The 23,515-nt window shown below is 40.5% G+C and overlaps 1 protein-coding gene, 2 long non-coding RNA genes and 1 other non-coding gene across 4 annotated transcripts; 1 reads left to right on the forward strand and 3 right to left on the reverse strand.

The window, feature by feature from the left end:
* Window positions 1–600: 600 nt before the first annotated feature.
* On the reverse strand, window positions 601–16,498 carry LEPROT. The gene is made up of 4 exons (XM_017541519.2): window positions 16,341–16,498; window positions 11,073–11,148; window positions 6,293–6,479; window positions 601–4,503 (listed from the first exon to the last, which is right to left on the reverse strand). Exons 1-4 carry the CDS (start codon window positions 16,354–16,356, stop codon window positions 4,387–4,389), a joined length of 396 nt encoding a protein of 131 aa, XP_017397008.1. The 5' UTR covers window positions 16,357–16,498; the 3' UTR covers window positions 601–4,386.
* A 389-nt stretch (window positions 16,499–16,887) lies between these two features.
* On the forward strand, window positions 16,888–18,514 carry LOC119473138. Its single transcript, XR_005202331.1, has 3 exons — window positions 16,888–17,027; window positions 17,579–17,764; window positions 18,004–18,514. It is a non-coding gene; the product is annotated as an uncharacterized LOC119473138 (long non-coding RNA).
* A 2,634-nt stretch (window positions 18,515–21,148) lies between these two features.
* On the reverse strand, window positions 21,149–21,339 carry LOC119473158. Its single transcript, XR_005202354.1, has one exon. It is a non-coding gene; the product is annotated as a U2 spliceosomal RNA (small nuclear RNA).
* Window positions 21,340–21,879: 540 nt separating this feature from the next.
* On the reverse strand, window positions 21,880–23,509 carry LOC108313222. The gene is made up of 2 exons (XR_001828985.1): window positions 23,258–23,509; window positions 21,880–23,169 (listed from the first exon to the last, which is right to left on the reverse strand). It is a non-coding gene; the product is annotated as an uncharacterized LOC108313222 (long non-coding RNA).
* Window positions 23,510–23,515: the final 6 nt, after the last annotated feature.

A 23,515-nucleotide genomic window follows, 5' to 3' on the forward strand; every position in this document is an offset into this window, starting at 1 on the left:
TAATTTTCCTTGGGAACTGATTTTTCTTATGGACATTTTATAGTTATGTTGGTTATTATCAAATTTTTATTTATATTTCTGTTAAAAGTTTAATGTTACACTTACTTGGCAACACAAAGAAATGACTAGCTTGATTTCTTTACAATCTGGCTGCCTAAATCCACTTGTAAAAAATCAGCTCTTTCCCAAATGTTTTCTGCGTAAGGAGGATGTATTATTCCTTCAAGACTATTTTCCATTAGTGCATTATTTTCTGTATTGTACAAAAAGACGCTTCAAAATCTGTAGAGCACTTTTCTTAAGGTGTCAGGTTTTTTCTCTTTTCCAATACAGCTTTTCCAATCTTCCACGTCCACCACAGGGAGCATCTGCCACAGCAAAGTTGTAGTCAAGGCCTGGATTCTTTCCAGTCAGCACAACATTCCTGGACTGCATCTCTTCAACTACAGTAAGTATGGGCCTCAAACTGGTCAGATTCACATTAAGATTATGCAGACAAAAACACTGGGAAAACTAACTTGCGGATCTTTTTTCCAAATGTAATGCACCACAAAGTAAAACATAAAATTTTTCATTTAATAATGTACATAAAAGCCTTTGTTAAACATGTAAATAACGAGTTTTATTTACAAAGTAATTGTCCTATCAATCACATCACATTTGGGGTTACACGTATCACTGTGGTATGCTGGTAGCATGGCTATTTGAAAGATTATCACTTATGAGCTATTACTCACTAGGATTTTGTAACAAGGTATTTCATGAGACAAAATGGAAAAAGAATTAAAGTGCACAACTAATATTTATCTACTAGAGAAATGGTATTTTTCAGTTGTGAAATAATTACTATGCTTAGAAATGCTAGCATCCTCATAAATATTTTGGTTCTATCAGGATACAAAATCCAATTTTGCAAACTTTGAAAAGGCACATTTTTGTGACACCACCTAAGCATTTCCCTGAGAACGTAAAAAAGGTTATTAACATAATGAACCATTTCAGCCTTGAAAAGTGTATTCATTGAGGAGATACCTCAGAGGTAAAGACTCCTTAGTACTGTAAGAAAAATCTGTGGATTCCTAAGTGGAAGAAAAGAAACAACTATGAAAAGCAAGACCAACTCAGAAATCTTCCTGAGGAAGAGATGAGATATGGTAGAACTGTCCCTGTCCCAAAATATTGCTAACCTTCTATAAGCTGCTGGGATGTTTTTTCATTCCATTCTCCCATTCTCTGTGAATGAAAATCAGTGGGTTATCAGCCATTCTCTAAAAATGCAGGTGCAGCAGTCGTGGGCATGGCAGTCGGTCCAATGCAGGCGTCAATCAGAGTTTCAGATGTGGAGAAGATAATCACAAGGCATTCATTGTATCTGTGATGAAATGTGATCTGCTTTCTTCTCAGCACCACATGACATCAGCTGTGCTTAGAGAACTGACTAATGGGAGAAGGTTGGGTGACTCTGGAATATGAAGAACCTCAGGAGGGAGGATGGAGGCCCATGGGAAGGCTCTCAGTTGGGAGGGGTGAGCAAAACTCCCAGGAGTGTACCTGGACCTCAAGGGCATTAGGAGGCAAAAATGAGGGGAAAAACTAAAAGGAGAAAGGCCTTGTTCTTAGGAAAAGGGGTGGAAAGTTGCACTGTCCTTCCTCCAGACTGCTCACACTATCCTGTCTCAGAGACACAAAACTCAGGCAGGCATCTTCAGTATCACAGGTCAGGTATATTAGAGTTGAACCTGCCAATGGAGGATTGGCCTGGGAACTCAATCACCAATTCATGGTATTGTTTCTGTGGAAATGTGTCTCAAAGTCTGCTTGGAAAGGTGTCTCAAAGTCTGCTTGTAAGTCACTTGTTTGAAACATAATAAAGAATCCCTTCATAAGATTATTTACTCGTGGGCCATTTCGGAAGTGGACTCTCAGTTTTAGACTATAGACACCATGCTCTGAATCTCCAAATATATTCTACGATATTTAAAAAAGCCTTTTATGAGGAAAAATGCCTAACATTTGTGTCACCATGATGAAACATTTGTATTATACATTCAGATATAGCAGTATTTCCTATTGATACTTACTATTTAAATGATATTTAGGCACTAAGGAATAAATAGCTCTCTTTTCAGACATAGAGCAAATCTAGTAATCTATCACTTCAAATACTCTATATGCAAGTACTTTATATCAGTCTAAAGATACAATCAAGAGGTAATGCTTTAAGGCTACATATGAAGGCTACCTTGGTTATTGAAAATGTACATAAGCAACAAAAACACTTTTGCAAAATGCAGTAGAAATGAATCACTATTGCCATCTTAGAAAGAAAAGCTATTATACACCAACTAGACATTCGAAATGGTATCCTAAAACTTACTGCTATTGTTCTATTGCAGGACAGATTATTGCTCAAAACTGCCCACTTCAAAACATTAAGAAATTCTCTCGCTTTTGTTATCCTTTCAAGCAAGGCAACATCACAACAAAAACTTTTAAAGTTAAACTTTTAAAGTTAAAAGTGAAATTTATTACAATACAATAAATGCAAGTGCCATTATTAAAAATGCTGGTTAAAATTATAAAATATCTAAGTAATTTTTCTAATATAAATATTGGAAATAACAACTTTAACAATTCTACATGTACACAGCACATTCAAAACATAAAATCATACACAAGGCCAAAAAATAACATTGCAGATTAACCCTTTAGTTATTACTTTCTATCTTGTGGTCCCAACATCATACCAGCTAATTACTCAGATCACAAGCCTCAAAGTTTAAGTGTTTTGAATGTATTTCAGTTTCACACTTTAACAATGCTTAAAGACTACTGGTGGTATTCTGATCAGATGGTTCTCTTTCCCGTATTTCCCTTTCTCAATAGATCTTAGACAAAAAGGTAAGCTGGGAAAACTGTGATTACAGGATTCAACATGACATGTATACCCCATGATTCATTTAAGGGTGGCATAAAGTTATATGTAAAAGACCTACAGGATGTAAGACAGAGTACATCAACATGTAATGAAATTAAGCAGCTCACCCACTGCGTGCTTACATGGCTCCTATATCCATTCAGGAAGGAGCCAGAGCTGTAGGTCAGAGCAAACAAGAACTGTTGAGGAGTAGGGGTGGGAGGCAGAGGGAAGGAGCTGGGGAGAAGTGCCAGATCATAAGGGAAATGTAAAAGAGTTACCCATCTCTTCTCCCACTCCTGCCAATGCAGGGGCTGGCTCCAGCCCAGCCTCCCTGCCCGCATCCCAGTGGAGCTCTTCCCCCAGCACTGCCTTTCAGATAAGAAGATATATCTGTTCCCCATTGAGAACTTTTTTGGGATCAAGGGGTATGTTTTGTTTTTTAACTTATTTTTATATTGACAAACTATTGTATATATTTATAGGGTACAAAATAGCGTTATGATTTTTGAATATAAGATGAAATGATTACACTAACGTATCATGACCTCAGATTTAACTTTTTTGTAATGAGAACATTAGAAATTTACTCTTAGCAATATTGAAATGTATATTGAATTATTCCCAAATTTAGTATGCTATGTGACTGATCTTAAAAAAAAAAATAAAATCACACTTATTCCTCCTAAGGCTTTGTACCCTCTGACTAGCGCCCAATTCTGAGAACACTTTTCACGAATTTGAGGAACAGCCTAAATATTATAGGCTTGAACATTTGAACTTGTCCTCAGCATGACGGCAGGTGAGACTTTATTATTATTATTATTTACAAATGAGCAGGAACACCCAGAGAGGTTAAGTCGTTTAGCAACTGAGAAGGTAAGGAAGTTGGGTTAGATGTTTACTTCTCTATGATGATGCTTCTCCAATTTTAATGTGCATACAACTCCTATGGATCTCATCAAAATGCCCTGGATCCAGAGTAGGGCTTCAGATCCTGCGTTTCTAATAAGGTCCTAGGAAATGTCAATGCTCTTGGTCTGTGGGCCACACTTTGAAGAATATGGGGCTACAACACAAAGAGGGATCCACCCCTGCCTTCGTGGGCCATAGAGACCTGCTTTGGTGTTATCTGCCTCTCCAAGCACATCCCCAGGCAAAAGGTTTAGATGCACTGTAGAAGGGAGCAGCTGTCTACGAGGTTTTGCTAATATATTTTCGAAAGCACCATGACTAGATGAACAGCCAAACAAGTAATATTACTTGAGTAACATAATCTAAATTTGAGAGGTCTATTTGCTGAGAATAAAACTCAACTTTTACTTATGAAGCCTTCCTTAAAGTGAACATGATATAAAGATATTAAAAAACCCAGCATATTAAATTTCATAGTAAAATGCAGCATGTGCACACGTATACATATAGTATGAGTTCTAAGAAATTCAATGCACAATTATCAGAATAAAGTGCTACCACTGCTCCCAGCTAAAATCATCTCCTCTTCCAAATATAAGGAAAAACCCTTGAATTGTAAGGAAAATGACTGCATTGCCTGCTAACACAAGGCCACAAGCTCCCCATTTGATCTGAAAGACAAGAAAAGAAGGATTAAATCTTTACTTCCTTCATATTGTACTCTTTGCAATCTCTATTATTTTCTGCATTAGAAACATCCAATGAAATATTACACAAAGCTGCTAAAAGGCTTAATAATGTAACAGGCAGGAGACAATGTACTGTTCAGTAATTAGTCTAATTACTTCTGTGATGCTTGTTAATTAAGTCTGATATCATCCTTAACATTTTCCCAGTTAGACATATTTTTCTACTTGTTTTTAATTGACAATGATTGCCTTAAGTAGAGCTCAAGTGGTAAGATTATAAATGGTGCAATTACAATATTGGGTACTGAAAGTTCTGCATACATCAACTTCTGCACACATCAACTTCTGTCATGGAAAATAAAAATTGGAGAGTTATGGATTTGTTTATTTCTTTTCTAGGCAAGAAAAGACTTTAAATAATAGTCTTCATACAAGTGAAAACTGTTTTCCAGCTTGGTAGATGATTTGCAGATGGTTTTATAGAAGCACATTTGGGGGTGAGAGTACCCTCTAGTGGGCATTTTTTTTGTTTGTTTTACTTTAACCAATAAAAACGTCAATGCAAGTTTATTCACAAAACATGACGGCAGTATTAAAAGGAAAAAATATAAATATTTACTGCAGTGCTTAAGAAGTGCTGGTTTAAAGCACAAAAAGAATAAAGTCATGACAATCTTGTTGTATTCAAAAACCTTCCATCCTTCCCCATCATCTAGATAAAGTTCAAACTGACATGGGGTTCAAGACCCTAGCTAATCAGGTTTCACAAACTCTTCAGCCTTAATCTAAACAACTTTCTTTTAGCTCTACCACACTGGACTCTTCTTTATTCCATATATTGCATTCTTACACTTGAATGCCATTCCATGTAACAGCCATCCTACTTCAATACAAATGCTATTTATCCTTAGAGGCCCGTATCAAATGCCAGTCGGAATTTCTCTCTTCTTGGTGCCCCTTTGTGTTGTGGTGGCATTCTGATCATGTTTCAACTGTCTCACATAGTACACTTACAGTCTCCTTACCCAGCAAGCTAGTTTCTGTGTTTCTTAGGAGCAGAGACAGTACATATCTCTTCTTCTGATGTTCTACAAATAGCAGTTGTTCCAAAGATATTTACTGAATGAATAAATAAGACTTGTACTTATCTGATATTCAATGCCTCAAATAAGAGTTTCATAAGATTGAAATAGAATGTAATTGGGGGGGGAATAAAATCAAATAGTAGGAAAGACAGTGAACATCAAATAATTGAATAAATTATACCTACAATATGTACTTTGGAGACAAAATGAAAGTTTTTATCTTGGAAGTGAAGATGTCATCTTATTCACTGCATTTTCTGGAAGCTACATAGTTGTCCTTCAACGTATACCTATTATACTGAGTTGAGAGTTGAGTCTATAATCCCATTTGCAGAAGAAGAATTTGAAATATTTTTATCTTGTAACTAGAAAAGTATTGCTAGCATAGTATCTGTGGATTACTGTAAGATTTAAGAGGCAGGAATTTAAGAACGATTCCAGAGAATAGCTTAAAGTAGAAAAATAAGAACTCATATAGTCTGGCTAAAACTTGTAAGAGAAATAAAGCATTCTGAAAACATGACCAAGCTACTGATAGGTAGGTCTAAAGTAGAGGAACAGAGGAACTAAAAATACGTGGCCTTAAGTATAAAGTCTAAGCAATGAAAATGAAATAGAGGTCCCAGACACAGGCCTCTGAAGTAAACTCAGCAACAGTAGAGCAAAACAAAGAAAACAAAACTTACCACAGCTACACGAGCAAGAATAACAGGAAATCCAAAGGCAGAAACAACAATTCCAGTAGTGAAGAAATATGCCAGTTCCCGACAGGCACTACTGGTTGCATCAGAGTCATATGTGACTCTTTTGGCAATGAAATGAGGGATGGGGGAGATGGCGTGGAAAATCAGGACGAATAAGGGCCAGTAAACGCTGTCAGTTGAACCCAGGCAAAACCCAAAAAGAAAAGTCATAGTTACACTTTAAATAAAAGACATACTACTATTTCAAAATCATTGCTATTTTCAATGTGTAGGTCAAAAAAATAATTAGTTGTGAATATTAGAACATAAGATGATTTCTACCAGAGATAGATAAGTAGTGATAATTTTAAAATTACTAGTTCATTAATATATAGGTAGCTTATCTTGTATTAAGAAACTACTATATAACATATACTCTAGAAACTTTACTGTTTTCTGTACTACTGAGCTGCAGTTTCTTTAGAGACAGAATTTTAACTTGGTCATTTCTGCTTTCCCTATAGAACATAGTGCAGTGTCTTGCAAAAGCTAATTTGGTAAAGATCCTATGAGTGCATGCATCCTTGAAACCTTTTAAGGGCTTAGAATAAACCCCAACTTCCTTGCCCTAACCTACAAAGCCTTACATGGTCTGGTATTATCTACTTCTTCCATTCATTTTGTACTATTTTCCCTTCATTTGCTTAATCTGTAGCCACACCAGCCTTCTTTGTTCCTTGAACACTCTGAGCTCACAGCTGTTATCCTGGAGCCTTTGCACTAGCTGTGCCCCCTGCTTGCAATGTCCTTCCCCATCTTTTCGTTGGCTGACTCCTTCATACCATGTGATCAAAACTGACAAATTCCTTTCTAAAAGCGGCTTTTCCTGGCCATCTATTCTAAAGTACCCTAGGTCACCCTCAAACACACCACCCTCTTTTAACTTCCTGCACAACACTTATTTCCCTTCGATAGATCACTCTTGGTCAATCGCCATTTATCTCCAGGGCCTAGAATCATGTACTTGTTAAATGAATAAAATAACAAATTTTAAGTATGGAAGACATGAAAATAAATATGCTCACTAGTAAAAATTTTAGATGTACTCTAATCTTCAGTATAAGAGCTCACAAGTAACAGTGTAAGGCAAAAGCAAAACAAAACAGTTTTCTTCCCAAATTTCAACGTTTTGTAGTTATAAAACAAAAATTGCCATCTGGTTTACAGCAGTAGTTTCTCTATAAATACTTCCAAAATAATCTTTTTTTTGCCATCAAACATTCATTATGCTTCATTTCTTAAGAAAAAAAAGTCTCTGCTCATTTTATATATATATATATATATATATATATATATATATATACACACACACACACCACAATAATTCATTTCACCACAATACTGTGATCACACAGATACACCCAGACAACACCTACAAGCAGGAACTGGGATGAAGCTACACTAATGAAAGCCTCCCATTCCAGCCATTGATCTAGGTAACCAAAAGGCAAGAAGGGAATGTGTCCTTCAAGAGGACTCAGGATGGAAACAGTGGATTCAGACTCCTAATTTTAAACTAGAAGAATGACGGTATGTTTCAAGAATCACCAAACAATATTGTGGGAAGGGGCCCTGAGACATTCTCCAGTTCAAAGCCCTTCTTTTAACAGTGAGCAAGGAGATACAAGAAGGGAAGGGGTGTGGAACAGAAACAGCTGTCACCTGACATATCCGCAGTTAAGAACTCTTAATTCTTCCTGAAATACAGTGACAGTTTTCTGAAAAACAATCTGACTCTATGTTTCCATTCATAGTAAGCCACCAATATCCAACTAAGAGAAATGTTCATGTACAAGCAATCTTGTTTATAGACAAAATGTAAATACTAACTCATACAAATCAGTAAACATGTATATAGTTAATATTTATATTTCGTCTATAAACAGGATTGCTTGTACATGAACAAGCAATCTTTGGCCCTTACAGAAAAAGTTTTCAAGTTATAAAGACTATGTCTCAACTACTCAACTCTGCCAAGGATAACTGGCAGAGCAATACAAAAGCAGCCAAAGATAATTCATAAACAAACGAGCATGGCTGTATTTCAATAAAACCTTTATTACAAAAACACGTAGCAGGCCATATGTGGCAGTTTGTTGACTTCCAGTATAGATGATAATCCTGGTTCACTATAATTAAGATAGTGAACAGCTTTGGGAGGCCAAGGCAGGAGGATGACTTAAGGCCAAAATTTCAAGACCAGCCTGAGCAACACAGAGAGACTCCATCTCTACAAAAACTTTTTTAAAAAATCAGCTAGGTGTGGTGGTGTCTCTAAAAATCAAAAAATTAAATAAAGATAGAAAATAAACTTCTTTGTAGTAGCAATAATGGGTCATTTTCTTACCTTACAAAGACACAGTATATCACAGAGAATTAAAACTCCTAGATTTAGAGTTGGCTGTGGAATAACAGAAAAACGTTTGGTCGAGAGAGTCAGAACATGAGTTCCATTTCCATGTCTGCCTTTTTTTTTTTTTTTTTTTTTTTTTTTTTTTTTTTTTTTTNTTATTTAAGAGGCAGAGTCTCGCTCTGTTGCCCAGGCTAAAGTGCAGTGGTGCGATCACAGCTCACTGCAGCCTCCAACCCCAGGGTTCAACCAATCTTCCCACCTCAGCCTCCCAAGCAGCTGGGACTACAGGCACACATCACCATGCCTGGCTAATTTTTTTTTAGTTTCTTTGTAGAATGGGGTCTCACTTTGTTGCCCAGACTGGTCTCAAACTCCTGGCTTCAAGTAGTCCTCCTACCTCTGCCTCCCAAAGTGCTGGGATTATAGACATGAGCCACTGTATCTGGCCTCTGTCACTTATTGCTGTGCAATCTGGGTAAGTCTTCAACTACTCTGGGCTTCAGTCTCCCAGCAAGAAATGAGAATAATAATACCTTATGACATTCCTAAAGCTATAATAAGGTAATTGCTGTGAAGACTCCGAACAATTATAAATGATTGCTTATATTTGGATCCTTCTTGGGTTTAAACAATTTCTGTAATTGTTCGCCAGGACTGGGGTGATAGATGTGAATTCATCAATATCATAATAACTCACTTCAGTTGGCCTCACTTAATTATATCATCTTCTTTTTGGGGGGTGGGGGTGGGACAGAGTCTTACTCTGTCACCAGGCTGGAGTGCAGTGGCACAATCTCAGCTCACTGCAACTTCCGCCTCCCGGGTTCAAGCAATTCTTCTGCCTCAGCCTCCCAAGTAGCTGGGACTACAGGTACATACCACCACACCCAGCTAATTTTTTGTATTTTTAGTAGAGATGAGGTTTCACCATGTTGGCCAGAATTGTCTCGATTTCTTGAACTCATGATCCGCCTGCCTCAGCCTCCCAAAGTGCTAGAATTACAGGCATGAGCCGCCGTGCCCTGCTGTGCCCCACCTAATCACATCATCTTCTATCTGGTCATTCAAGCCAATCACCTGGGAGATATCAAAGAACTCTCTCCCCTTTTTGAACCCTGACATCAATGAACAAAACCTGTTGGTTGGTTTGGCTTCCTAACTCACTCTCCTTTTCTTTCTATTCCCACTGCCCAGCCTTCAATTTTGCTTGCTTTATGACAGCAGTCCCTTACTATTCTCCCTGACTGCAATCTCAGCACTTCTCTATCTAGTCTCACATTATGGCAAGAATGACATTTTAACCTAACTCCCTCCTCCAAACCCATTCTCAAGATATTTTTCCAGCTCCTATTGTCTGAAGTATAAAATGGAACCTCTTCTACATGGCATACAGAGCCTTAAATGCTGACTCTTACATTCTTGACTAACCCTTCCTTTGCCTCTTCAACTACAACTTATGCTGTACCATAATGTACCATGTACGGTTTCCTGAAAGGGCTATACACTTTCATGTCTCTGGGTCTTAGCATACAGCTTTCCTGGTGCCTAAAATGCTTTTTCCCCCAGAGATCTGTATGACCTGCTTCCTGATTTTTTTTGACATTTTTTCTCATTTTTTATCTCCTCTGAAAGGCCCTCCCTGCCCACTGTCTTCCCAGCCTCTGTGCCCTTTATCTTTTTTACCACTTCTACTTCTGAGAGAATGTACACTTTTGTTGTTTACTGTCCATCTCCCACACTGAAACAGAAACTCTGAGAGGGCAGGACCTTTGTTTTCTTATGTCTTAATCCCTAGTTCCCATAACAGTAGCTGGCTCATGGGAGGCACTCAACCAGCAATGGTTGAATAAAAAAAATGTGTATAATATTTCCTCTGCCTGGAATGTCCTCCCCTGACTTATCAGCCTAAGAAACTTTTATCTACCAAGTCTTGGTTCAGATACACCTCTGCCATGCAGCCCTCCCTGACTGTCTCACTGAAACTCAGCTGCACTTTCTCTGAGCTCCAGCACACTTGGCTGGCATCTCCACTGCAGCTGCCACCTTACTGACTAGACTGTTTGCCTGTCTCTCACTCACAACTAGAGCTGTAACTCTTTGAGGACCGGACTGTGTCTCTTCATTTGTGTGTCTCCAGCTAGTCCAGACTAGGTGTTAAACAAATGCTTATGGAACAAACACATCAATTTTTAACAGAGCCTTTTCTTCTGCAAAAGTATACCTGACCCACAAAGAGACTGTGTCATAATCTGGGCTTCACTAACTCATTGGTTAGAACTTAGTGCTAAACTGACCAAACTCTCTAACACCCATACTAATAGTGACAAAGACACAGAAAAAGGGATAGTTCTTTTTGAAATGATAACTTACCCATAATCCTCTAAGGCACATCCCAGCATAAGAAAAGTCAGCCCAATAGCCCCACTGAAGGATAATGCCACAAGAGCTGTAAAAAATAAAGCCGAGAGTTAAAGTTCCCACAGCAGAAGTCGCCAGGGGCTAGAGGGATTGGGGAAACGGGGAGTGACTACTAATAGATCCAGTTTCTTTGGGGGGAGGGAGTGATGAAATTTTCTGAAATTAGAGAGTAGTGATGGCTGCACAACCTTCTGAATATACTAAAAACCATGAAATCTTACACTTTAAAAGGTTAATGTTATAGTGTGTGAATCATTTATCAATAAAAATATTTACTAAAAAAAAAAAAGAAAAGAATAAAAGGTCCCAAATTCAAGCAAATGTAACAATTTACTCATTTTATTGAGGTTGCATTTGACTAGCAAATGACTCCTGTTACAGACTGCACTCTGTATGTCCCTTTCAAATTCATGTTGCAACCCTCCCGGCTCCATCCCTCTCACAGTGAGATGCCATTAGGAGGTGGGCCTTTGGGAGATAATTAGGTTCAGGTGAGGTCATGAGGGTGGGGTCTTCACGATGGGATGAGTGTCCTTATAAGAAGAGAAAAGTAGAGCACACACATTTTCTCTCTTCCTCTCTCTCTGGTCTCCAAGTGAGAGCAGAAAGCAGGCCTGCAAACCAGGAAGCCGGCTCTCACCAGACACCAGATCTGACTGCACCAAAATTTTGGACTTCCCAGTCTTCAGAACTGTGGAAACTAAATGTCATTGTTTAAGCCACCCAGTCTACAATATATTTCTTACAGTAGCCCAAACTAGTTAAGACAATGACCCATGTCTGCAACCTTAAAATCATAAGGTATACAAAGGCTCAAGTAATTCCAGTTCCTAACTCCTATTTAATGTATGAATTACCTCTGTATTTGTCACAAGAGGCCAGCCAGTCAGTCCACACAACTCCAGTGAAAGAAAACTCACTACCACCCAAGGCCGGTCATTTAATTCCAACGGTTTCTAAATGTTGAAAGCCCTCCTTTAAATAATCCAGATCTGCCTCCCTGTAATATACACCTTTGATCATTTTGCCTCCCAAAACCACAGTACTTTAAGTATTTGAAGATTGCTTTCATGCCTATGTAGGAAACAATTTCAACTAGTGTACACTGAATAAAATATTTATTCCCTGTATCTATTGGACACTAATCTCTACAGGAGTAGGAACGTATTTGCCCTTGTCATGCTGCTGATTGAGAAACAGAGTATCAGGGTTGTTAAAAAAAATCTTGAGTTCTGAGTCACAAATATGAGTCAAATCTTAACTCTGCCACCATCTGTTCTTATGACCTTGGGTAGAAGCTAAACCCCTTTGAATCTGATTCCTCACCAGTAAAATGGAAATAATGGTGCCACCTAATTGAGCTTACGGGAATTAAATGAGATAATCTATGGAAAGTGCTTGGCAAAAGGAGGTGGTCAAATAGATGCTGACTGACCTAGGTATCTTCTCATTTTAGCAATGTTCTTTGATAAAGGTAGAAATCAAAAGCATAGGAGACTGTATTATCCAAATTTTCTTCTGAAAAAAATCCATAATACTCAGTATTAAACTAATTAAGCTGATGAACATTTTTGATTGCTTCCTTTTACTTGAGAGAAGATTTAGAGAGGCTCTCATAGGAAGATGCCAAAGTGCTTTTTAAAAACATCTGAAAGTATACAGATGTTAGGGGACAAAGAAAAACTGTCAATTTTAACATATCTTTGCATTTAGTACATGCCACTCTTTAATGGAAAACTCCCATGTGTGGATGGAAAGCAAATTCCACATATTATTTCATTAGATACTCTTTTCCTAGCAGGCGTTCCTCCCCTCCTCTGTTTCTGACCATCTGCAGTACTCCGTCCTCCATGAGGCCTGTCAAAGTTAGGAAATGCAGACCTCTTCCTTCTGTTCTGACACCAGTTTCTCAAGGTTCACAACCATATTTCTGTTTAATTCTTTTGGTTTTTTTTTTTTTTTTTCTCCTCTTTTCAGGAATTACATCCTTTGGACCTCTTAAAGTTGGAGTTGACCAAAAATCCAACCCCATCTCATACTACACATTCCTGCTGAAAAATTACAATCAACCCAGAGCTCCCAGTACCACAAGGGCCCCGTCACAACTGATGCTCCAGCCCAGAGTAGGTCCTAAAGAACTACGCCTGTACTTCCACCTCCAATCTGGACTTTTTTTCTTCTTTTTTTTTTTTTTGAGACGGAGTTTCACTCTTGTTACCCAGGCTGGAGTGCAACGGCGCGATCTCGGCTCACCGCAACCTCCGCCTCCTGGGTTCAGGCAATTCTCCTGCCTCAGCCTCCTGAGTAGCTGGGATTACAGGCACGTGCCACCATGCCCAGCTGATTTTTTGTATTTTTAGTAGAGACGGGGTTTCACCATGTTGACCAGGATGGTCTCGATCTCTTGACCTCATGATCCACCCGCCTCGGCCTCCCAAAGTGCTGGGATTACAGGCTTGAGCCACGGCGCCCGGCTTCCAATCTGGACTTCTATGCCATGACAGCCAACAAGGACCTCAAATTCAACATGTGTAACATGTATAAAACCGAACCACTATCCCTACCCTTAAAGGTCCTATCTAAAGAGGACTGACACCATAACTGCATTCCACCTTCCAACAAATCAATGTCAATCTCCCAGGCTTGTTAAACTCTCTGCTTATGGCCCTGGTGCGGGCCCTTATCCTCTCATTCCTGCCTCTGTGACTCTTCCAATCCATCCTCTACACAGCAGACAGTGATCTTCCAAATATATATATCACTGCCGCCACTGCTTTGCAGTTGCTTCCACAGCCTGTAAGTTGTCCTGGCATGGAGGCTCACCATGGTCTGGTCTGACTTACTCCTAACTGTCTGTCCAGCTTCAACCCTCACCACTAAGTTCCAGTCTTACTAATGTAGCTTAAGTACCTGAAGAGAAGAAGGCATGTTGTTTCATGCTCCCTGCCCCCTGTCACATGCTGTCCTCTCCACTTGGGATATACTCCACCTGTGCTCCATGCCTTGCCAGGTGAAGCCGTATTGATCCCTTCGGATTCAGTGCAAGCATAGTCTCTTCTGTGATAACAGTCCTCTTTCTCCCTGGAGCAGGGAAAAGTAATCCCACCTGGATCAGTTTCTTAGGGCTGCTGTTACAAAGTACCACAAACTGGATGGCTGAGAACAACAGAAATTTATCTTCTGACAGTTCTAGAGGCTGGACTTCTGAAATCAAGGTGTCAGCAGCGCCACCACACTCCCTCTGAAGGCTGTGGGGAAGCACCCTTCCTTGCCTCTTCCTAACACCCAGTGATTGCCAGCATGGTTGCCAGCAATCTTTGGCCCTCCTGGCTTTGTAGCTGCATCACTCCAATTTCTGCCACCATCTTCACATGGTACTCTCCATGTATGTCTCCATGCCCAAATTCCCCTCTTCTCTTATTATAAGGACACCAGTCATTGGATTAGGGTCCACCTTAAACCGGTATCATTTTAACTTGATTACATCTGCAAAGACCCTACTTCCAGATAAGATCACATCCACAGGTACTAGGGAATTAGAGCTTGAACGTATCTTTTTGGAGGACAAAATCCAACCCACCATCTCTGTTCTCCCACAGCATCTGAGCCCATCATAAACACTCACATAGTAATATTACTTCCAGCTCTGTCATCTACCAATAACTTCTCATTTATCTTTATCCTAAGTCTCTGGCATACAGTAGTTCCTCAATAAAAGTTGAAGAATCTGCAAAATGCTTCCTTCCCTTAGACCTTTTCCATTTAAGACTTCCTTTTTTTTTTTACATCACAATTTTCTAACACATTCACACATAAACATGATCATGATTTGGCAGTTTCTGATCATGTGCAGTATTGAGACATAACTTTTCATCTGTTTTCGGCATTGGTTTCAAATGGATATGTAATAACACAGTCAACACTCTCCAAGTAAACCATGTTTACTAAACTGATAATGAATATAAAAGTCAGCCAGAAATAATGACAAAATATGTCTGCTGCTAACAGTTCACACAGATAAATTCAGAGTGAACAGAGTCGTACTCATGCATATATAGAATCTACATGTTTATAGCAGATGTTAACTGGGAATATCTTTGGGTGCAAATTTCAAGGATGATACAAATGCCAATATAAAAACAAATCAGCCGGGCGCGGTGGCTCACGCCTGTAATCCCAGCACTTTGGGAGGCCGAGGCGGGTGGATCACGAGGTCAAGAGATCGAGACCATCCTGGTCAACACGGTGAAACCCCGTCTCTACTAAAGCTACAAAAAATTAGCTGGGCATGGTGGCACGTGGCTGTAATCCCAGCTACTCAGGAGGCTGAGGCAGGAGAATTGCCTGAACCCAGGAGGCGGAGGTTGCGGTGAGCCGAGATGCGCCATTGCACTCCAGCCTGGGTAACAAGAGCGAAACTCCGTCTCAAAAAAAAAAAAAATCATGCTACTCTATTCTATAGATTAGAAATGGAATGGTTTCCTACCAAAATAACAGGAAGCCTTGCAAAAAACCTTTTCCGTCTCACATTGCTCTGAAGCCATACAGATAAAGGAAGCGGTGTTTTTATCAACTGCCCCATGCAAAAAGCACATACCCAAACACGACTTTCTTCTGTCCATAGACGACCATAGAGAACACCGAAGAAAGCAGTGTTAAAATTACACCTAATCTCTCCATGACTGCCACAAACAGCGCCTTTCTGGGTGCTTTCCAATGACACCCCCCTGCGCTCAACTCGGCCCAGGTGTAAAAATCATTAGGAACAAGAGGATTAAGTTTCCAAACCCTAAGAATCCGGGAGACAAAGTGTCCTTTGTAACAAACAGGAAACTACGGAGGGGCAAAACACCCGAGGGAAGGCGTTAGGGTGGACAAGTCAAGAAGTGGAAATCTTGTTTAAAAACCCTGGAGGGGTGGAGGGCGCCGCTTACGGCGGGGGTCTGCCTGAGGTGGGGGGATTCTGGTGCCGCCATTGGAGGGTGGGAAGGCCAGCGGCCTCGCAAAAAGGGCCGAGGCTCCCCTGAAACGCCGCTCCACCCGCACCCCAAAGGACGAAGGGAACGGGCGATCGCCTCCCCACTCGGAGAGACTGGAAGGGTGGTAAGGCCGTTCCCCAGCGGCGCACGGAAGGCGCAGCCCCAGGAGCCCCAGCCTCCACCTCCAGAACTGAGGTGGCGACCCCACCACAAGAGGAGCGGGCCGAGGACCGCGATGTACCTTTAACGCCCGCCATGTCTCCCGAGCTGGGGCCGCGGCTGCTTCCGGCTTCCCGCCACCTCCCGGGTAGCGGGCACAAGCCAGACCGGGAGTGGCCCAGCAGATCCCGAGCCAGCCCCGGCCACGCAGAGCCCCGCTCCCAGCTAGCAAAGGCCGCGCCTGCTGGTCTAGACCCCGCCTGCTGGTCTAGACCCCACCCCCACCACTCAGAGCCCCGCCCCTGCCAATGCAGACCCCGCCCCCAGCTCGTAGAGGGCGCTCCTGCCGGTCCAGACCCCAACTCCGCCCACCAATAGCCCCGCCCCTCCTGGTGAAGAACCCCGCCCCCAGCTCTCAGGGGCCGCGCCTGCTAGTTCAGACCCCGCCCCGCTACTCAGAGCCCCGCCCCAGACGGTACAGAGCTCCTCCCCTAGCTCGTGGAGGCCTCGCCTGCTGCTCTAGACCCCGATCCCGCTACTCAGAGCCGCGCCCCTGACAATGCAGAGCTCCTCCTCTAGCTCGCGGAGACCGCCCCTGCTGGTCCCGCCTCGTCCCCGCCTTTCAGTACTCCGCTTCAGCCGGCCTAGTGCTCTTCCCCCAGCTCGCAGAGTCCAGCTCCATCCCTAAGAACCCTGGCCCCACAAAGCTCTCCCAGAATAACCCCAACCCTGCGCCCTGGGCCCTCCTCCTAGATCTTGAGCCCTCCGGGTAATCCTCAAACCCGTTCAATCTGTGGGCTAGGACCTTGGCTCCGCCCCGACCTAAGGCGCCGAGTCTCCCCGAGACAACTCAGAACGCGGTGTATGCAGCGCGGGATCCTCCCTGAGCCTCCCTGAGAACGGGGCTGTAGAAAGTGGGGAGAGGGTGGAGAGGGAGGGAGGGGAAAAGTTGCAGTGTATGGGAGAGGGACACTGACTCAATAACCACTGTTGTGTTCCCTGAGCCCCCATGTGCGTGCTTGTGTGAGAGCTTGTGCCTGTCTGCCATCACTTGGCTGTGGCAGAGGAGGGGCGGGGGCAGCAGAGGACAGCCTCTTAGGAAACAACCCTCGTCAATAACTTGATATTGGCCTAGGTTTGCCTTGCTTAATAGCAACGCTTTACTGAAATTAGTGGGGTTTTTCTTTACTCCCTGGTTTAGTTGTAGAGACGAAGACCACAGAAGCTTTTGTGTCCGAAGCTTTGATGAACCTTAAAAAAAAAAAAAAGGCTATTATTTTTGTACCTTGGGACCTCGAAGTGTACTTATCTTACTCACAGGAATGGAGAGTTCTGTTTTGGCAAGAGCAATCTAGAAGATCATAGAAAGCTGGTCCAAATGCTTCATCTTACATTTAAGGAAAGAGGTGCAGAAAGGGTAGGACTTGCCTGTCACACAGCTCTGTGGAGGAAGTTGGATTTTGGGGCACTTCCCCTCATTCTAGCTAACAGCCACTCTACCTGAAGGTATGGTCCCTCTTCTCTTGCTTTTCCTCAGTTTTGCAAAGGACTGAAAGACAAAGGAGTCTGTGGAAACCTAGCTTCCCCTGGGTACCTGAGATATATAAATTCTCACCACCATCACTTTTCAGGACCTTGCTCCGTTTACTTTTTCACAATTGTATATTGAGCATGTTATTGTCTCAAGAAATGTCTATTTGTTAAATCAATAGTGTATTTTTCTAGTTGTCAGTTTATTTTTCTAGCTCCTCTCATTTCTCCTCACCAATGGATGGCACACTCACTGAAAACAGCATTGTAATACCTGACTCACTGCAGAAGGATGCTTGGAGATCCAGTACTACACTGTACTCTTTGCTTTGGAGCCTTTGATCTACTCAAGATCATTGAGAGTGTATGCCACTTTGGCCTAAGGATTATTTTGAGCTGAAGACAATTAGGAAGAAGCAAATAGGTACAGGGTACTAGAAAAGCATTCTGCCTTCCCTTTATTTGCCAAAAAGCAGGATATAAGTTTGCAAAGATGTACCTCCTGCCTGCTCTATCAGGAAGGACAAAGATTAATCACGAGAGACAATCGTAGACCCTTGTCAGCCTGGAGACAACACAAGAAGAATCTACATGATAAACTTTAGTGTCTAGCCTTTATCTGCAACTAGTCTCCCATAAATTTGTCTTCCCACAATTTGCTGCCCCTAGAGACTCAAGGTCCTTTATCTTGTCATTTCTCTAAAAAATTTATTGTTCCTTTGCTAACATGCTGTTTTTTGGGTTTTTTTTTTTTTTTGAAATAGAGTTTCTGTCACCTGGGATGGAGTGCAGTGGTGTGAGCCCAAGTTCTAAACAAACGTTTGAGTTGCTCATCTCTGAGTGTTCCCATATGTCACCTACATGAACAATACACATGTTGATAAACTTGCTTTACTTTTGTTTGTCTTTGGCCAGTCTAATGCACCGGGCCCCAGCTGAAGAACCTAAGATACATCAAGGAAAAGATTCTTCCTCCCCTACAAGAGCTTGGTTCCCTATCATATTATTTCTAATACCTGTTAGAGCATTCAAGGGAACCTGCGTATCAGACAAGCCCTGGAAGTCTGTGGTTTTTAGCTCTCTTCTTCGTGTAGTGCTAAGCTGCTCTCATGGGGAAGATATTCTATGGGGTTAAATTTCCCTCATTCCTTTTCTATTTCCAACCACCTACTGTGTCTCCAGAGAGCCTAAACAGGGTTTGCAGGAGCCTTCCATGTCAGCCTGACTCCAGTCACACAAAAGATAAGTGATTTTAGAGCAAACTGACAACACATCAGAGGCAGAGCTTGGTGTGAGCACCCTAGGCTCAGGAGTAAGATACGGACTGGAAGGTGGTATGAAACTAAAAGCTGAGGTGTTTGCCCCAGGTTAAAAGTCTGGAATTAGAAAAATGTTGGGACAGTGTTTGTCTTGAACAAGTTTTCTGCCCACGCCAGCTGTCCTTTCCAGGTTACCAAATACCTTAAAGGGAAAGTTAGCTATTTTGCCATAGGCTTTAACCATCTGAAAAAATCTGCTTTTCTTTTGTCTGATGTTGCACTGAAAAAATTCTTCTTCCACTTACCCCTTCCACATTTTCTCAAGAATAAAAGAGTCTTCAGAAACGGAAAGTAAAACCCTAAAAACCAAATCCTTCTCCCCAACTTGGCATTGGTATGTTACTTGGATGTATAAGATCTGTGACCTCTGTCATGCTGCCTATGACTACAGTGGACTTATTGGGATGAATTTTAATATTCTCTCCTTGCATTCAATAATCTTGCACTGATGAGCTAGGTTTTATTGTCTCTATCTTACAGGTAGGAAAACAAGTTCTCAGTAACCAGTGAAAAGGGAAGCTGAGATCAAGTCCCAAACTGTTCAACTCTAAAGTCAGATGGTCAGCACTTGCACTGTTCCCCACAGTAGATCTTATGCACCGAGAAGCAAGAATTCTTATAGTAATTACAAATAACAGTAACCTCTTATGTTTCACAGGGCATCAAATCCATTCGCTGATTTAATTTTCTCCTGCATAACTATTAGTATCTTGCATATTATACAAAATATTGGCTGAGTTAACAAATATCACTAAGGTTACCATATACAGTATCATCTCTTCCTATCCTCAGGGGAAAAACGTAGCCTCAAGTTCCAGCTCTGGATAAATTTCTCCATGTTTTAGCTTCCTGAGGTAGCAGTTACAAAAACCTGTCTCACAGAGTCTTGGGGTGAATTAAATGAGAAAAAAAGAAAAAAAAATATATATATATATATCTACATATGTATGATAGCATCTAGGGCAGTGCACACAAGGTAAATGCCAGGATGTTATATCTACACTGGGGCAGGCTTGCAAGTCAGTGCATAAGTTAAATGCAAGAATGATGCAACGCTAATTGAAATCCTAAACATTAATTTTCTTCCTAATGCTCAATAACTACTTCTTTTTACATAACTATTCCCTTTACGGAAACTGCAATGCGAATCTCTTTGCCATTTTATGCAGACAGAGCTCTGTAAACCCAAGGAGATCAGGAATAAGGGCCAAGGTAAAAGTAACTTTGGGTTGCTTTTTCCTACTTGTGTTTATCCACGCCCGAGAATATGAGGTTTCCATGTAATTCCAGCTCCAATACTCACCAACACTTTGTCTTATTTACTATCAGTAACAATAACAATAATTACTATTTAGTGAGTACCCACTTGATAAGAGTTTATATATACAGTCCTTAATTCTTCCATTGCAGGGTTGTTAGAATTCTATTTTACAGGTAATAAAATTAAGACTCAGAGAGTTCAAGAAACTTGTCCAATATAAGAGTCTGTAAGGCTTGGCATAGTGGCTCATGCCTATAACCCCAGCACTTTGGAAGGCTGAGGCTGGAGGATCACTTGAGACCGGGAGTTCAAGACCATCCTGGGCAATATAGCAAGACCCTGTTTCTCCGAAGGAAAAAAAAAAAAAGAAAGAAAAAGAAAAAAAGACAAACAAAGAAAAAAAGAAGCAGGCATGGTGGTTCCCACCTGTAGTCCTAGCTACAAGAGGGCTGAGACGAGAGGATCACTTGAGCTCAGGAGTTAGAGGTTGCAGAGAGCTGTGATAGACCCATTGCACTTCAGCCTAGGCACCAGAGAAAGACCCTCTTAAAAAAAAAAAGTCTATAAATAGAAAAACTAGGATTTAAACCCAGTCTTTTAATCTCAAACCAATATTTATCACTATTCCCAAAAATCATAATTTATCTTTAGAATAATCAAAATCTGCTGCTTGACCTAGCTTCCTTGATAGATGTTTCCAGCAGGAAGACTGACTTGTTGCTGTGATAGCTATATCTGTAATTCAACTTTTTTCTTTTGTTGTTGTCTTTTTACTTGGGGGCACGGTGAACCATTTCTGGAGTTACTGCAATACCAGGCTGATGTGTGGAATGGGTGGGGCAAATTCCTATCCCATCTTCCTGCTCCAAAAAATCCATTTAAAATATTGTTCTTAGATAGAAGACATATCAGATATTAAGCTGATAAAAATAGATGCTATATTGATTTTAGGCAAAAGGCCAAAAAGCAATTGGAATTCAACTTTTTGCTCATTCCCCACACAGACTGTGTTTCATTCACAGCATTAGGATTCAACTTGAACATTCTTCCACATGTAGACAGTACGGTGATGGGTCAAGTACCTTTGAATTATAGCATTTGTTTCTAAAGAACTAAAATATCTGAGATTTTGTTTCTAAGATAAAGTCCCAGACTTCCAGGTTCAATCCCTTTGCCTCAACATACAAATTCATTTTTGAAAATCCTTTAATTTTCTGGCTAGCAGACCAGGATTTCTATGCTAATTCTTTTTGCAACATATATCATGTAGCATAATCAAAATCGTGTGTGCTTATGTGTGTGTGTGTGTGTGTGTGTGTGTGTGTGTGTGTGTGTGTGTTGGGGCAGGAGTGATTAAGTACAAATCCAAAAATCCTGTTGGATTACATTTTGGTGCATGCTTTTCACATTCTCTCCTCATAATTTTCCTTAAAAGTGAATTATGTGTATGGTGGCATTCAAGCTCATCATCGTATTCCTAGAAGTACCCAAATAACTTCGATTTCTACAAATATTTTTGAACTTTTTAATATACATTACAAATATTTTAGACCAATCACATTTTGTTGTAACATATTTACAAAACAAAAAATATATTACAATAAATATGATGAAACAGTGAATCTGATCAACAACAAGCTTTGTCACACCAGTTATTTAAAAGGAATGCAAAAACCTGTTGGTCTGCATATATTAAGAGTTTTGAGATAAATAGGGGTCCAGAATTATTATGTATCCGGAAAAAAGATGTGGGGGGAAACCCCCAAATTTAAGTAAGATTTTTTTCTCATTGCTAATTACACAATGTTTAATGTTTTAAACTGTGAACGTTGATGAATTATCCAAACATGATACAAAGCTAATGTAGTGCTATCATTTCAAAATATGTGACATCCACAGAATATCCTTTTAATTGTTATCATTATATACTGTAGTTCACACAATATCTACAAATGTGAATGAGAAAAAAAAAAAAACAGGTCACAGAAACATGTCTTACATTCCAATTTTAAATAAGACAAGCACATACTGGATCAACAGTATTTTATAATACGTTAATAAATAACACCTAGTCTGTTATGGTTACCTTGAACAGTTTATGACTGTATATTTAAAAAGAGAACATTTTCTTTGAGTTTCACATTGTCAGTAAAAGGTAAAATAAATAATGAACCTTTATAACAAAAAAAAAAGAGAGAGAGAGAGAGATCTATGTAGAACCTAAAGTATTTCTGACATGCCGCTTTTCCGGTATAGCTTGCCACAAAAAATCAAAACAAAAACAAAAAATGATTGTCTTTTCAAAACAACTTTTAAAAGCTTTTCACAATATTGAGCATGACCCTTTGAAGAATAGCATGAAAATCTTTTTGCCCATCTGCTTTGTGCATATATATATATGTATAATGCACACTGTATATGTGCACACCAAAAGATATCTACTAAAGTCACAGAATAGCAAACTGCTTACCCCTTAAAATGAAAACCAGCCAAAACAGTGATCTGAATCCAGCCAGTCTGAGATCTGGAAAGCTTTCATTCTTCCTTTGCTTTCACAAACATCCCTGTATGAACAGTGTTCCTGTGGATCCCCAACTACTTCTAAAACAATAAAGCCCACTGTAATAATCCAGTGTGTCTAGATTTGCCTTGTGGGGAGATGGGACCTGGTTCCTCAGAGCAGATACTGACAAGCCATCTGACTGTGTCTGCAGGTGAGTGCAGCTCTCTCACTGATCATGCCTCCTATTCTCATAACTCCTATTCAGTGTTGCCGTCTATTCTCGTCTTGAACTCCCAACCTCAGGTGATCCGCCCACCTTGGCCTCCAGAGTGCTTGGATTACAGGTGTGAGCCACCACGCCCGGCCCTTGCCGTCTATTCTCTTACCACTCACGAACCTAGAGAACACTGAGTCCAGATATTGGTCCTGATAAATTGTGAACGAGCCAAATTGCTTTTCCAGCTAAGAACATTTTCTTGGCTAAACAAAAGAAGAGCATTAAGCCTTATGGCAAAACTAGATGTTTCATTTAATCCCAGGTTTAGAGTTGTTATACTAGTAAGACTTTTTATTTAATCAATCACAGTTTTCTAAAGAAAAAGAAAGGGTAGCAGCCCACCTCCCTAACCAGGAATAAAAATTTT

Source organism: Cebus imitator, unplaced genomic scaffold, assembly GCF_001604975.1.
Source record: "Cebus imitator isolate Cc_AM_T3 unplaced genomic scaffold, Cebus_imitator-1.0 Scaffold135, whole genome shotgun sequence".
NCBI lineage: Eukaryota > Metazoa > Chordata > Mammalia > Primates > Cebidae > Cebus > Cebus imitator.